General features: G+C 38.0%; 2 protein-coding genes across 4 annotated transcripts; both read right to left on the bottom strand.

Moving 5' to 3' along the window:
* Positions 1 to 3,911: 3,911 nt before the first annotated feature.
* LOC137734934 (uncharacterized) lies at positions 3,912 to 9,120 on the bottom strand. Of its 3 annotated transcripts, none has more exons than XM_068474266.1 (9): positions 8,896 to 9,120; positions 8,742 to 8,801; positions 7,969 to 8,101; positions 7,169 to 7,445; positions 6,140 to 6,268; positions 5,998 to 6,047; positions 5,611 to 5,708; positions 5,229 to 5,516; positions 3,912 to 4,639 (listed from the first exon to the last, which is right to left on the bottom strand). In XM_068474266.1, exons 2-9 carry the CDS (start codon positions 8,784 to 8,786, stop codon positions 4,157 to 4,159), a joined length of 1,503 nt encoding a protein of 500 aa, XP_068330367.1. In that variant the 5' UTR covers positions 8,787 to 8,801; positions 8,896 to 9,120; the 3' UTR covers positions 3,912 to 4,156. The 3 variants fall into 3 exon arrangements, with proteins under 3 accessions (XP_068330367.1, XP_068330368.1, XP_068330366.1); XM_068474267.1 differs by having other exon boundaries at positions 7,169 to 7,448; positions 7,969 to 8,095; XM_068474265.1 differs by having other exon boundaries at positions 7,169 to 7,448; positions 8,896 to 9,118.
* A 595-nt stretch (positions 9,121 to 9,715) lies between these two features.
* On the bottom strand, positions 9,716 to 11,233 carry LOC137733300 (type III polyketide synthase A-like). The gene is made up of 2 exons (XM_068472454.1): positions 11,023 to 11,233; positions 9,716 to 10,701 (listed from the first exon to the last, which is right to left on the bottom strand). Exons 1-2 carry the CDS (start codon positions 11,231 to 11,233, stop codon positions 9,716 to 9,718), a joined length of 1,197 nt encoding a protein of 398 aa, XP_068328555.1.
* Between the last annotated feature and the right edge of the window lie 4,715 nt (positions 11,234 to 15,948).

Genomic DNA, 15,948 nt, shown 5'->3' with positions numbered 1-15,948 from the left:
TTTTAGTTAGTGCGATAAACTAACTTTTTTTTTTCGACTATTCTCTTCAACTAACGATCTAACTTACTAATGATATCGATTACCGTAAAAGAAAAAAAATACAAAAGAAAAAGGTATTAGCATTACAACTTTTTATTTAGTACAATGCTACTTTACATTAAACAGAGCATGATTTGGTTTTAAGACACACAATAGTCAATCATCATAATTTGGTACACAACCTAAGTCGAATCTAAAACTTTACACTTGTAAAATAAAAAGAAATATCACTACCCGATTTACAACTCTTAACAAGAAAAACAATGAGTAATTGTAAAAACAAAAATCATTGTGCAACTCATTTCTTACAATTTTTTAATAATGATATAATAATAGTCTAACACTAAGGGTCGAAAAATTATTGTCGAACTCATCATCAAGAGTTCAAATCTAAGACTTTGCACTTACATGTGAAAAATATCATTAAAATTATCTAGTTATTTCTCACATTTAATCATTCACTTATATATGAAGAGAGATTTGTGAGCAGTGGTTGACAATATACAAGATTTTCTTGATTTATTGCCACAAAATGTTAACTAAGGTTTAGGTGAAGTCGTTAAAAAGATATAATCTCCACTATAAAAAAATAAAAAAAAACTTTGGTTAATCTTTATTTTATCTAAATTAAGACTTTGAAAGATTAACCTAATTTAATAATAAAAAAATATCTGTCTCTAAATTCACAAAGCTTAATAACAAATCTGTATCTAAATTCAGATTAAAGAATATAGTAAACAATTTAAATTTTTAACAATAACAAATAACATGAAAGTGCAAACATTTAAAAAAAAATCCATTTTAGAATAATCACTAATTTTCCTAAAAGAAATTCGTATAAGAATGCAAATGCATGGCACCCAAATACATCAATCAAAACAAAATCATTCAAATTGATATCCATTCATCACACAAACAAAAAATAAAAATATAGAAGAGTTATTTCACAAAATATTGTAAAATGTATATCAAATTTTCTTCCCTTCAAGAATTAAAATTAACACCTACTACAATTTTTTTTTTTTTCAATTTGAGTTTTGCTTGTCTCTTTATTTTGTAATGGAAGCAATTGGTGAGATTGATTTTATGGTTAGCTTTTACGTATTTCAGAAAAAAAAAATAAAAAATAAAAATAAAAAATAAAAAAATATTTACCTGCTGAAATCCTTTGGTGGGACTCTTGTTTCTCTTTTCTCTTCGTTAAATTTCACGATGCATAAATGACTTCACAAAACTAGTTAGCCTGATTGGGAGGTTCTCGTATCTCCAAATTAGCTAAAAAGTTTAGATCTGAGATGATGGAGTTCCCCCATGAGCGAGAAGGGGAAGGACTGTTGCGGCGTTCCCTCTATAAATGTGAAATAAGTAATAAGACGAAAGTTGATAACCCTAATCTTACCGTAAAAATGAGACAAGAAAGCACACAAAAGTTATAAAATTTCACATCTACAATACCATATCGAGTAGGTTTATATAGAGAAAGGTTAGTGACAAAAGACTAGCCTTTGTACATTGTATTTAAGGAGTTATTATTCACGCTCAAAAAAAGTTATCATATACACATTTTTTCATTCTAATAAATTAAATTGTACAAAATGAGTGAATTATGTCTTTTCTAAATTGTGAATAACATTTATGTAAATTTATTTTGTTGATATTTCTTTGAAAAAATGTTGATAAGAAAATATTATTAGATGGGTCTACTACATTGTATTGAGAAATTAACATGGTTACAATTGTACAACATAGCCCTAGTTCATGGAGAGAAAAACTAAGAATAAAGCTTTTGTCGACCCTACCTTTCACCTTAGGGTCAAGAACAATCCTGTTTTATCTTAGAGTCAACGACAATCCCTCTTGATTTTTTCCTTCTCTTTATTTCTATGTCTCTTCTAGTTGTGACTTTTTTTCGCTCTTTTGAAGAAAGTCTTCATCTTTTGCAGTTGTTCTCACATTGTCAAAGAGAGTCTTGTGTTTATTTATTTATTTTTGTGCACTTGACAAATAATTAGGAGAAGAAAGTTAGACATTTTTTGAAGATGACGCATGACATGGCTTCTTTGTTGATGATTGCAATATCACCAAAGTATAGCACAATCTTTCCTCGTGGTGTTTTTATCATAGTTCTCCAATTTGCAAGGTTCAATCATCATGAGCGTTATTTTTGTGTCATTTTTATTAAACTATATTTGACAAATAAATTTTACAAAAAAATCTTTTATACACGTGTACATATTGAAGAGTACACTAATACTAAGAAATGAACACACATAATCTAACACAAAGAAAGAAATTAGACACATGGGCTTCAATTACTTATCATTGTCACTCAGTAACATAATGTTATTTTCTCTCGATTACATAATGTTTCTCACTCAATTACATAGTCACATTGACTCTTATTTACATAGAGTTAATATTGCACTTGCACTCAATAAAGGTAGGAACAAAAACAATCAAGCATTCAAAATTCGACTTCAAACTACACATTACCTGGCAGTTCATTTCAATGTTATCAATTTATCTAAAAGAAGCAATGTAAGGTTGAGGATAACATTTTAAATGTATTTCAAGTAAAAACAACCACAACCAACCACTATCGATTGCCACCGAAATTTTCAAATGGAAGAAATATGAATTTGGAGAAGATAACCATAATGAAAGCCCCAAATTTCATCATCTACCATCAAAAAACTTTTTAGGCCTAAATTCAATCTCTTGAGCCTAATTCGAGTCTTGTAGTAAGCTCGATTCGCAACATTTTTTCACCAAACTCAAAACATCATACTTCAAAGTTTCCGTCAAAATAAGCTACCTAAGAACTTGAAAATCATTGGAGGTTCCATTTGTTCAATTGTTTTTCAGAAAATGACTTAAGGGTATGTTTGTGAGAAACTTGATTTAGGCATAGTGAAGAAAGAATGGATCACAAAAAGTTAAATAGGAGTGATAAAAAGTACACCACATGAGCATTACAAAAGGCATATGAGAAAGATTTGCATATGACTTGGAAATTTAAAAGTCCCACCCAAACACACCCCTAAAAACACTTCTATAGGCACTTCATTAATCAACATATAATTCAAACAAGATTTTAGGGTCTTACCAATTTACTTGACTTTTGTTTTTGGTCGACCAATTTACTTCACTAGTGAAATAGTAATGAAACAGTCAGCCCTTTTTATCACAGTTAAATAGTAATGATATAATGATTTGGCATTTTGAGCCGAAAGGTCGTTTCACTATAAAATCGGCTTATCACGTAGCGTGAAATTGGCTCCAACAGCCTGCCATGGGAATATCATCATCGTCTAATGGACTTTCATACTCCAAACTTTGGTCGGGACTTTCAGCTCCGACCACCCTAAATGGTCTCTCCTGCCAACGGGAAGATGAATTTTGATGGCGCATGGAGGGAGAGTCTTAAGGTAGGCGGAGCAGGAATTGTCATTAGAAATGATGGAGGTAATTTTGTCGCTGGCTACTGTAAGATTTTTAAGGATGTTTTCACTCATTTACAAGCAGAAGCGTTGGTTGTTCGAGATGGTATGGTTTGGGCGGCGTCTAGGGGGTTTTAGAAATTTGATAATCGAAGGTGATTCTCTTCAGATTGTGGATGCCCTCGCGGAGCCTTCTACCAATTTGTCTAACATTTGTCTAACATTTCGCTGAAGAAGCATGTACCCATGTCCGCCACCAAGCCAATGGGGTTGCCCATCGTCTCGCTTGTTTCAGCCTTAGCATTGGAGACCATTGCGAGTGGATTGACTGCCCTCCTCCTTTTATTACTGAGCTCCTTTTGGAGGATTGTTTGTAATAGTTTTCTGGGGATAGTCCTCTGCTTGTATAACCTCTAAAACTCAGTTTTCTGAGCTTCTCAATGAAAATCATATCGTTTCTATCAAAAGAAAAAAAGAACAGAAGTAATCAAGTGAGCTTGCGCTTATACTGTATTGTGTTTCCATGTCCATGCCCAACAGTTACTCAACTTTCCTACAATTGAATCAAAAGAATAAGACGGAGAGGAGCACAAATATATACAAAAAATGAGCACCATACCTGTAAAGGATATAAAATACCAATAACAACGAGAGATGAAACGCAAAGGTCATCGGCCTCATTCATCTTTCGTCCCATTATCGTGTCTCTTATTCTGCCCAGCTTCGACAAGCAACGTCAAAAGAGCTTCACACACTTGAGAAGCATCTGCTTCGGAAGGGTCATCTGACAATGACGAGTATACCATCCAGGCATGGTCTAATTTACGCTTTGGACGCACAACAATGGATCCAGGAACTTCTGCATCGCAGCATGTGACAAGTCCATCACTCTTCTTGCCATATCTGACCTGAAGAAGCTGTGCACAGGCAGCCATAGCTGCACCAAGGGGCATTACCACTGGAAGTTTTGCTGCTTGGCCCGCAGAAAGAGCGGCAGGTAGCTCGGCATGCGCTACACGAGATAATGTAGCTAAAACAGCAGGAGAAATGGGAGCTTCAGTGTGGCATGAAACAACCGGGAGATCCTTTGGCAACGGGTGTTTCCTTATAAATTCTCTTCTTTTCTCATAAGTCAAATCTTCCAGGGCTTGCAAATCACCCTTCACAGAAGAAGATGACATGGTATTTCAGAAAAAAATTATTCTAGAAATCAACTGAAAAGTGCTTCACAATATTAACCTCCAACACACGTTTAATCATAACAGAAACATTATCGGAAAAACAAAACAATCATAATAGTAGCACCATAACACCGAAAACATGCTTGACTTCTATTGTTTCTTCCATGGATATCACAACTTATTAAGATTAATACAACTATCATACTTCCGCTAGCATATGAAAGCACAAAAATTGCGTCCTTCACACCATCTACCCCCATCCTCAGGAAAAAACAAAATTAACCCCCGTCACCCACATCTTGAATGGCCATCATCAGTCTAAGCAGCACTTGAAACTTCACCAAAATTTTCATGTCAGGCCAAACACCTCAGTCAATAATAGATATACATATTAAGAGCATAAGTCACACCTACGAGTGCAACCTACTACAGGAACCAAAAGAAAACATGATGACAGGCAAGAAAGCTCAACTGAATATGACAGTGGAACAATGAAAAAACATTTTTCTTTACCGTTGTTTTCATTATACACCAGATAGTCACATGCACGCACGCACTCCTTACATACCTTTATCACTTTACAGATCACAATCTCCATTAGCTTTCGCAAGTTCACATAATCACCAAGCTGTCCCTCTCGCAGGATATCTGTAGCTATTGGGCTACCGCCATATGGACTCTGTGCTAATGCCAAACCGGCAACCTTATCTTTCAAATCAGGCCAATACAACGACAGAGCAGCTGCTGCATCTATTCCCCCTTTGCTATGTCCAAGAACCAAGACACGTTTTTTGGAACCCCAATAGAATTCCTCAATGTATTCTTTTATCTCTTGAGCATTTTTTTCAACTGAAGCCTGATTGGTGATTATTAACACTTAGTTGAGAATATAATAATAAGGTGAAAAAGGGCTTTCTTTAAGCAAAAATAATAAATAAATAAATAAATACCTCACTATGAATCTTGGCTATATGGCAGACCAGACCCAGTTTTGATAAACTCGTTTTTGTATTTACAAAATATAGTGGTCCATGGTTGCTGAAAAGACCTATTGATTACAAAAGTAACCAAACTTCATAAGCACATAACTATAAGCAAAATGAAGATATATAAAACACTTTGGAATTCCAATCTCCAGACCAAGTATATAGGATTGAAAAGAAAAGCACAAATTTGACGAAGAAAAAACCAAAAATGATCCCGAATGCATCATCCACATCATACAAGCAAGCCACATCAGGGCAGAAATGGGAAGGGAATGGAGATGTTGTTTCTCCTTATCCGTTCCCTGACTAAAGTACTATTAACCATTTGTGTTTCATTCGAAGAAATTATACCTGGAACCAACAAACAAACCATCGAGTTTGGCAATCTGTGAACACCATGCCTGGCAAGGGGAGAAATATTTCATTTGATACTGGCGTCAACAGGATAAGAAGATCTATATGCAAAATAAAAATAAAATACGGTATACTACACCTGATATCCCCCAAAATCTCCATGAACCTTTCAGTGCCGTCTTCAACAGGGGGCATTGTCGGATCACGCTGTAGCCATCCTATATCATCCGCCGACCCACGCACAGTTTTTCGAACTCGATCAATAAGGCTGAAATTCAACACAATAATCACCACTAAGTTGAAAGCCAGATGATGCAAAAAAAAACAAGAAGCTCACAGATACCCAAAATCTACAAGCTTAAAGATATTTCTCTGACAAATGTATGGCGTAGTTTCAATAAGAGGCACATAGGCTACTCTGGTAACTGTGGCAATGAATCATATTCCTACTTTGTGTTGGGAAGTTGCTTGAGGAGGTAAGTTTTTAGCGGCAAGGTTATTTTGGTGGAATTTCAAGATTTGTTGCACAAAATTGGTACAAGCATTACTTGGGTCCTAATAAGGGCCATCCCATACTATTAACACTTCATGGTTTCTAAGCTATGTAGGTTTCTTGGACAGCATTGATGCCTAGAAATTTGTTCTGTCTTTCTTTTTCTGCTGCTGTTATTCTTACCTACTCACTGTAACCATAACCAGAATGTTTTTCCCACAATTCCCTGTAAAAGTTTTGTTAGCTTCTTGTAGTGTAATAACCATCAAGATACAAAAATTTCTGGGTCAAGCTTCTTATTTCTCTGTTAGGGTAAATATTTATTAATAATTGTTTTAAAATTTTTTGGGCGGGTTTGCGCTTGTGGTTAGCATATATGCTCTTCCAAATCCTCTTTTTGGGTTTTAACTCTATTTGTGGCAGGCTGGGGGTTGTTAATATAAACTCTCCAGATTGAGTCCATTAGTGAATATTCGACTAACTTGTATCGCTGACTTCTTGCTTGGAGTCCTACATAGTCCTCCATGCACTGATGTCTTAAGCAATGCAGTAAAGTGTTCCTCTCTTCTACTAAGTTTTCTTTTCAGAAAATATTTTAGGTTAATGGTTAACGCATTTCAATTGAAGACTTTACAAGGATAGGTCACCAAGAAGTAGTATGTTAGAAACAAATACCCTTGAAATAAAGGAATGCCACTTTGGCCACCATTGGTAGATTTGATGATGGCACTAGAGTTTCCAGATGAATCTGCTGAAGAACTTCTCACTGTTCCATCAACTACAGAGGGAGCATCAGTTGCAGAACTAGATGACTCTGCAGATGCTGAATGGTATCCACTAGAAGACACATCATCGCTAAATGTAGCAAGGGAGGCAAAAGTTGGCCGAGACCAAAAGGTCACCATTTCCTGAGCATGTCCATTGGAAACCCCTGAATCACTAGAAGAAGGTTCTACTGCAAAATAGCAAGATCCATAACTTATGACAACTCAGAAAAAAAGCACACAAGTAAAATAAAAACTAAACCATAATAATAAATGGTAAGGAAATATATAAAAGCAAATACAAAAGGTACATGAGAGAAGCTTATTTCAAAGTGTTCATTAAATTATTCTCATACATGGGAGAAGGTTGAAAGGGATGAAAACGGATCAACTCATTATTTGATGAAAAATCACTTCCACACTCAGAGAAATTATAAGCACAGAGTACTTGTAAAACTAAGAGAACTGTTCTTAGGGAATGACCGGGGAAAAAAAAACACAAAAATCAAACTAATGACAATGTACAGAGAAAAAAATACTGCTGCAAAAGAACAATTTTCCAGGTTTATACAGTAAAGACACCACATTTCATAACCAACTCCCCAGCTCACCTTCGCCACTCCCACTATACGTCGAGAAATATAAAGAAGGGAAAACAAGAGAATTAAGAAACTCAAACAATCTCGATATGGAATAAGGATGATTACTTACCAGAATAATCAGTGAAACAGCGTGTAAATAATGAAGTTGTCTGAGAAAGATAAGAGGCAGCATCATTGAGAGCTGGTACTGAGGTAAGCAGCTGAGGAAAGACCCCATCATTTCTCATAGTACCATTCTGAGCCTGGAAAAAAAGGAGTTGCTAAATAATTATAATTGTTTTTTTCCTAATTACAAATATTGTAAACAATATATCAAAGAAAATGAGCAAGGAAAGAAATTCCGAAGTTTCTCAAGTTTTTCTTTTATCCAGCAATGCGACGTAGAGTGCAATAAACAGAGGACAGCACCAAAAGTGGAATACACAATCAGATTCCGGCCACAAAACCCAAAGGGTTGGATCATCTAAATTTTCATTTCTTTGTACATAAACAAGAGTGCTTAAAGTATAGAGATTAGTCACAAGCAATAATTGGTGCCCTAGTTCCCGATAACCGAGCTTGCTGGAAACTAAATTGAACTGAGAAATAATACTACATTCTCTGCGAAACCATGTGCACCAAAAAAAGCTGATCGAAACCTTGCAATCTAATCTCATCCTCATTATATACCTTGGGCAATACCTTAATAATCTCAAGAGGAAACCCTGATTCAATGCGATATCAATAACTCCATTTTAACCACTAAATACAAAGCAACTGCTTTCACATCATAAAATTAATTACCTAAACCTGCCCCAATCTTTCAAAATGTAAATTTTTGCAACAATGTTAATTAATTAAGCCAGCAGCAAAAGGAAACAAGTTGAATGATAGATAGGTTACCGTCAACGGTGTCGTTTCGGTGGGATTGGTCTTTCCATCTTGCATTATAGACCTCAATTTCTGCAAAATTGAATCATAATTCCAAGGTAAATTCAGGTGCCTAAAAAGAACCCTAAAAATGAAAAGTTTAGAGATGTTGGTGAAATTAATTTACCTGGATTACTACTGCGATTAATTCAGAATCAGATGAATATTGGACGAATTGAAAAAAAATCGGAATTGAATTGAAGTGGAATTAGGGTTTTTGGAAATTTGAAATTATCAGATTTTTCTTCTGCAGGAAAGAGAGAAAGAAAGAGGGAGAATTGCGTAGCGGCAAAGCAATAAGGAAAGAACACAAAAGAATAAGAAAACTACGTCGTTTGGTGTGAGTTTGTCGTTGTTTACGCGGCACCGCTCGAAAGCCACCAAAATACAACACTACTAATTGACGAAAATACCCCAAAAGCTATCAGATTTTCCTACCATAGTACTCGTGTGCAAAGTGTCAAATGTTATATTCGTGCTAGATTTTGAATCGTGTTAACGTGTTTTTATATTTTTTTTGTAGGAAACAAAATAACATTACGAGAGGGAAAAACTTCGGGAACACCTAACGCCCCTAGAGTCAAATAACAAGGCATCAGATGCAGCTAGAGGTGCACAACAACCCAAACATGAAAATTTTCTAAACCATGCCCATGCAAAATGATGGCAACAGTTACAAAATTAGCTTCTTTAAAAATTTTATTCCGTGAAATAAATTCAAAAAAAGAGGCCAACTATTTAATGTGTTCAATAATAACCTTGATACGCCAAGGAATCAAAATTCGAACAACTCCATTTCATTAAAATGACCAAATTAAATTAAATTGAAACAACACCATTTCATAATTTCATTAATGAAATTCTAACAAAGTATCTTATCGTTGTATCCGTATCGGTGTGCGTGCAACATGCACAACCCTCGTAGCTTATTGAGACAAATCACACCACTAGAGGCTGCGAAGGAGAATGCCTTCAAAAGTAATCCCAGGCCCAAATGCCAAGGCAAGTCCCCATTCCTCATCCCTCCCCTCCTTCTTCTTCAACTTCAACTCTTCCCTCATATTTTCCATCACATAAAAAATGGTGTTGCTGCTCACGTTCCCATAGTCCATCAGTGCCCTTCTGCTGCACTCCAGCTTATCACTACTCAGCTTCAGCGTGCTCTCCATCTTGTTCAGAATCGCCGGTCCACCCGGGTGCACGGCCCAAAACAGCTCGTTGAAGTTCTTCAGCTCTGCTTTCGCCGGCACGGTCAGCTTCTTGCAAAACTCCTCTATGTTCTCGTCAATTTTCTGGGGCAGGTCCCTTCCAAGCTTGAAGTTAATGCCTTCCTCCGACAGCCTGCCGTCGATCACATTGTGAGTCCCAGGGAGGAACTGCTGGACGGCGTAGTTGAGCTCCATGAAGGGAGACTCTTGTCCTGCTATTGGGTTGCTTCCAATGATCACAGCTGCAGCTCCATCCCCGAATAGCGCTGCCCCTACAAGGTCGTAAGGGCGCGCCTTGTTGGGGGGCCTGAAGCCAAGGATTGTGGTCTCGGAAGTGGTTAGCAAGACGCGGCTTCCAGGGTTGTTTTCAGCTATGTCTTTGGCAACGCGGAGGCCGCTGACACCACCGTAGCAGCCTAGGAAGTAGAGCATGACGCGGCCAACATCGTTCCTTAGGCCTAGCTTGCTTGAGAGGTAGAGGTCGCCGCCTGGGAGTCTGATTTCACTTGAGGAGACATAGACAATGTGAGTGATGTCTTCAACCGGCCTTCCCCATTCCTTGATGCAAGCAAGGCTGGCTTCCAACGCCATCTCCACCACCGCAGGGTTTGCAATTTCAAGCCGCTGTTTGATGGTGGCTGTGCCCTCTGTTGCTAGCTCAGGGTATTTGTCTAGGATCTCCTTGGACATCACTGTGTACCTAGTCTTCACAGTGGTGGTTTTGCCTAGAAAAAATAAAGACATAAATAATCACATAACGCGTCTAAGTACATATTATGTGTACCACATCAATGAGATCGACAGATATGGTACAAATAATGGGAATTGTTATTAGCACTTCAAAAATCTCATTCTACACTCCTCACAAGTGTATTTTTCTTTTTAATTATAGAAAGTTTGGAGTGCCAAATGAGATTTTTGGAGTGCTAATAACAATTCCCCAAATAATTATACAATTTAGTCAAAAACGTAATTTAGAAACAAGCAAGTAAAGAAACCATTCTAAGAAACTTAACACAAGACATAGTATAAGTAATTTTGCTTACACAGGCGCTCCAGTTTCTCCTTGATGGCGGCGTCTTCACATTTTGTATCGCGAATGTAGCCCTCGACCAAGCAGTCTTGAGGGATGAGCTGGCTCGGGAAGGCCTTGCCCAATGCAAGGATGGTTGCCTTCCCCGGGGTAGGAGCATACCTACATGGGGAACGATATTGCCCGGAAGAACCATTAGTGCCGTTTCTCTCGACCTTCGACATCTTTACGAGACTATGAGGAGGAGACTGAGCAAAGGAAGTTATCTGAGTTTGGAGAAAAGCAAAGGGAATGTGTTTATAAGGGGGAGATTTGGGTGGTGTTGGAGAGGAGTTGGTTTCAGAGGGAAAGTAGCATGAAAAGAAAGAGATGTCTAATTTATTGTGGTTTGGTGATTTTATGGGTTTCTTTTTTGTTGGGGAGGAGTTAGGAGGGTGACTCTTTCAGGAGGGAACTAAAACAATCTTTCCCTTTTGTTTGGTTTGGTAAAACCACACAGTAAAAAAGTTGAAAACAAAATAGTTACCTTCTTCAAAAGCATGAGTAGTTAAAAGGGTTAGGGTTTAGGGTTTCGTAGAATCAAAGAAGAGTGCCTGAGTTCAAATTCTCTTACCCATAGATTAGAGTAGTATTGTTCATTTCTAAATCATCTCATTCCGAACACGCTCTGTAATTTGAATATTAGAAAAATGATTTGGGATTGAAATCTTTTACACTTGAGGAGCATATTAGATTCCAGTCACGCTCTTTGCACCTGATGACACCTTTTGTTTCTTCAACAGTTCAACTACCGCCCTTTCACATTATTCAAGCCTTTTCTTTTAGAGCCTTTTGCCTCTCTTTTTTTTTTTTGGCCATCCAGGCTTTGGCTAGCTGAAGGAGGTGGGGTGTCTTGTGTATTGTGTATGCGATCGGACAGCCACGTGGACTGGTCATTCGCACCCAAGAATTTTTCAAAACAAGGGAATTCAAATCTAAAAAATCTCTTAACTATATGTAACAAATATAAGAATTCAAATTTCTCGTGACAACATAAGGTGGTGGATATAAGAGATTTACAAACTAATGTAACACCAAGAATATGGATCTTATAGCCTGCCTTCTGGTTAGTAAAGCACGGGCATGCTTCACTTCTCATCGCTGTGATTTCACTCCACAATTTCGTGGCCGTATCCATTTTGTGTTGTGCTGCACTTCCCACTCGATGGTAGTTGACTTCACGTTGTTCGTGCTTCGTGGGTTTTTAGTTTCGAGCAGGTGTGGTTTTAACTGGGTACAAGTTTGGTTTAGTGGGATTTGGAGTGTGGAAGGACTGTATATGATCCAATGGTTGAGACGAGGGGTAACAATGAAATTGAGATAGCGGTTAGCAGAATGTTGAGAAGATGTTTTAGGATGAGGAGGGTAGCAACAACTGTATATTTACAAGATTGAGATGTGAGTGTGATCGAGATGGCCTTAAAACTCCACCGGTTAGCAGCAACAAAGATGTGCAACCTAAACACAACGAAAACGAAGGAAAGTCAGATTTTTCGTGTCAAGTTACCGTTGCTTATACATACCCTGCGACAACAGGCAATATGAAAAAGAAAGTAAAGAATGGCTAAACGAAAAATGTTTGGGAAATCGTTTGTCTCAGATAGATTATTGTTGAGAGAGCCTTATTGCCCTGGTGTCAAGGAACAGGGCTAAAAGATTTTTTTGGAGGAATGGGATCAACTATTTCGATTTTCAGGCAGAAGTTTCCTTCGGTGGCTGAGTTTTGTTTGATTCTCAGACAAAGTTTCCTGGAAAAGAGAGAAGGCAACTGTTTAAAAGAAAGGTTTCGAATCAGGTGCATAGGTTCTCTCTGGGTTTTTGAAGGTGAAAGTTTAAGTCGGTAGGGGAGCACAAATGATGTAGTAAGTAGGATTGAGATACTAAAATGTCAATTGCTAGCCACGGGAACCTTAGACGAAGTTGAATTCTTGCAAATGAATATTCTTGAGATTTAAGTCCTTCAAGAAATAAACAGGCACTAAAATCAGTGAGTTGCAGACCTTGTTAGTTATGATACTTCAGCCTTGGGGACTCAAACAAGATAAAACTCCATTCAGTTTTTATTGGAAGGCACTTTCGGCACTTTCTTCCTTAATTCAAGGGATTAATCATCTCCCTTAATTCAAGGGGATGTTATTTTATTATTCCCTAAGCCAGACAACTTCCATAATTCAAGAGTGCTTTCGGCACTTTCTTCCTTAATTCAAGGGATTAATCATCTCCCTTAATTCAAGGGGATGTTATTTTATTTTTCCCTAAACCAGCTGTTGTGGTGTAAAGCAAGAGGTTAATCCTCTTATATATTGTTGTACAATTGTAAAAGAACATACAAGTGAAAAATAATTCAATCCTTGAAAATCAATATGGTATCAGAGCAGGAAAATTAACCTGCGTCTGCTATACTGTTATCCGAGCGTGTTCAATCCTCAAAATGTCTGAAGACAATCCGCTGATATCCGAAGCTGAAAGCTCACAGGAGCCTTCCTCCATGAACGTGCATGAGGTGGACGTCAACCCAAATCAAAGATTAAGCTCAGTCGTGTTGAATGAGTTTAATTACTTGCCTTGGTCGAGAGTTGTGTCTTTGGCGCTAGGTGGAAGGTCCAAGCTGGGGTTCATAAATGGAAGCTTCAAAATACCTGATGCTTCCTCACCAAACTATGAATCCTGGCTTAGCAAGGATCAGCTGGTTATGTCATGGCTTTTGAATTCCATGGATCGTAAATTAGCTGAAATATTCAGCTATTCAGAATCCTCGTACCAGCTATGGGAAGCGGTCAAGGAAATGTATGGCAGCCAAAACAATGTTGCACGGGTCTTCCAATTAAAGAAGGACATCTCCGATCTGCAGCAAGATGGCAAACCATTTGTGCAACTCCTAGGAAGCATGAAAAGCATGTGGAATGAGTTGGAAATCTATCGCCCTCACACAACCGACGCAGCACTGCTACGAAAGAGAGCAGAAGAAGACAAGATATTTCAACTCTTGTCTAGTCTTGATTCAACGTATGAAGATCTTCGATGTCACATACTCATGAACACTGAGCTTCCTTCTTTCACCAGTGTGTGTGCGACGATTCAACGGGAAAAAGTAAGAAGGAAAGTCATGAACATAGGTACAACGACCAGTGTACCTGAGGCTAGGGCATATATAACCAACGAAAAGAGGTACAAAGGAAAACATCCGAACTTGAAGTGTCAACACTGCAATAATATAGGTCACGTCAAAGACACATGCTGGATCTTACACCCAGAGTTAAAGCCTGAGTTCATGAAGGACAACAAAGGTGTGCAAAGGATGAACCGTGCTCCACATCGAGCGAATCATGTGTCTACCTCCACCTCCAATGGGCCAGATCCACTCAAGAACTTCACAGCGAATCCTGCTGAACTAATGAACGAGTTTATGTCGTATCTTCAAATCAAGAAAGGATTTGCTGGAAGTGATCGTGCTGATAGCATAGAAGAAGGGAACTCGACGACATTGCTCGGCAAGTTTGTAGGGTTCTTAGCAGACACGAGATCCATACCCCAAGAGGACATGCAAGGTACCATGAAAGCCTTTAAAACTGCTCTTAAAATAAATATGTTGCATGATTTTTGGGTTGTAGATTCGGGTGCCACAGATCATATGACCAACCATGTGTCTAAGTCTCAAAAATTTGAAAAATTAGCAAACCCTTCTCAAGTTTCAATTGCAAATGGTGAGAATGTAAAGGTCTTAGGGAAGGAAAAAATAAAATTAATGTCAGACAAAATTGAATCAATGGCTTTATATGTTCCTTCCTTCCCATTTCAACTTCTATCTGTGGGAAAGATCACAAATACCTTGAATTGCTTAGCCATTTTTTCTCCTCACAATGTTATCTTTCAGGATTGTGCCGAAAGTGCCTTCTCCACTCGAGGTTATGAAAGGAAGGAAAATTGACCTCTCACATCTTAGAGTGTTTGGCTGCATCTGTTTTGTGCATATTCAATCTCTTCACAGAGATAAATTAGATCCTAGAGCTGCCAAATGTATTTTTCTTGGTTATTCCTCTACACAAAAGGGATATAAGTGTTATAATCCCCAATTAAGGAGATTGATTGTGTCCAAAGATGTGCGATTTCATGAAACTAACCCTTTTTTCAGCAAGTCAAGTGAACTCACAGCCCAAGGGGATGGCATCTTGGATGTGTTCCCACTACCAAGAATTGAACTGGATGAACCACATCAACACGAGCTCAGTTATGTCAACGTTGATGCTTCTCCCAATGAAGATAGCAATGAAGGGTCTCATTCTGAGGATACACTGCATGACAATTGTGACAATGAAGATGATGCGAATGAGTGTGAAACAACGCTTCCAGCTCCTCGACGCAATCCAATGCGAGTTAGAAAAACTCCCACAAGACTTCAGGATTTTGTTATGTACAAACCCACACATCCCATCTCCAATTGTGTGTCATACAAGAGAGTGACACCGAATCATGCTGCATTCCTAAGCACTATATCCAGTTACCAGGAGCCTCAGAATTTCCACGAGGCCAACAGCCAAGAGGTGTGGAAAGAGGCAATGCAAGAAGAACTTAAAGCTCTAGATCAACACCATACCTGGAGCATCACCAAACTTCCAACAGGCAAGAAAGCAGTAGGTTGCAAATGGATTTATAAACTCAAATTCAAGTCAGATGGTTCAATTGAGAGACATAAAGCAAGACTGGTGGCTCGGGGATTCACTCAAACATTTGAGGTAGATTACAAAGAAACGTTTGCACCTGTGGCCAAAATGAACACAGTAAGAGTGTTATTGTCTGTAGCTGTAAACAAAGGATGGTCCATGTACCAAATGGACGTAAAGAACGCATTCTTGCACGGTGATCTCAAAGAAGAAGTCTATATGAAATTGCCACCAGGGCA

The sequence above is a fragment of the Pyrus communis genome, chromosome 5 (genome assembly GCF_963583255.1).
Source record: "Pyrus communis chromosome 5, drPyrComm1.1, whole genome shotgun sequence".
NCBI lineage: Eukaryota > Viridiplantae > Streptophyta > Magnoliopsida > Rosales > Rosaceae > Pyrus > Pyrus communis.
This window is presented reverse-complemented; position numbering and strand designations above follow the sequence as displayed.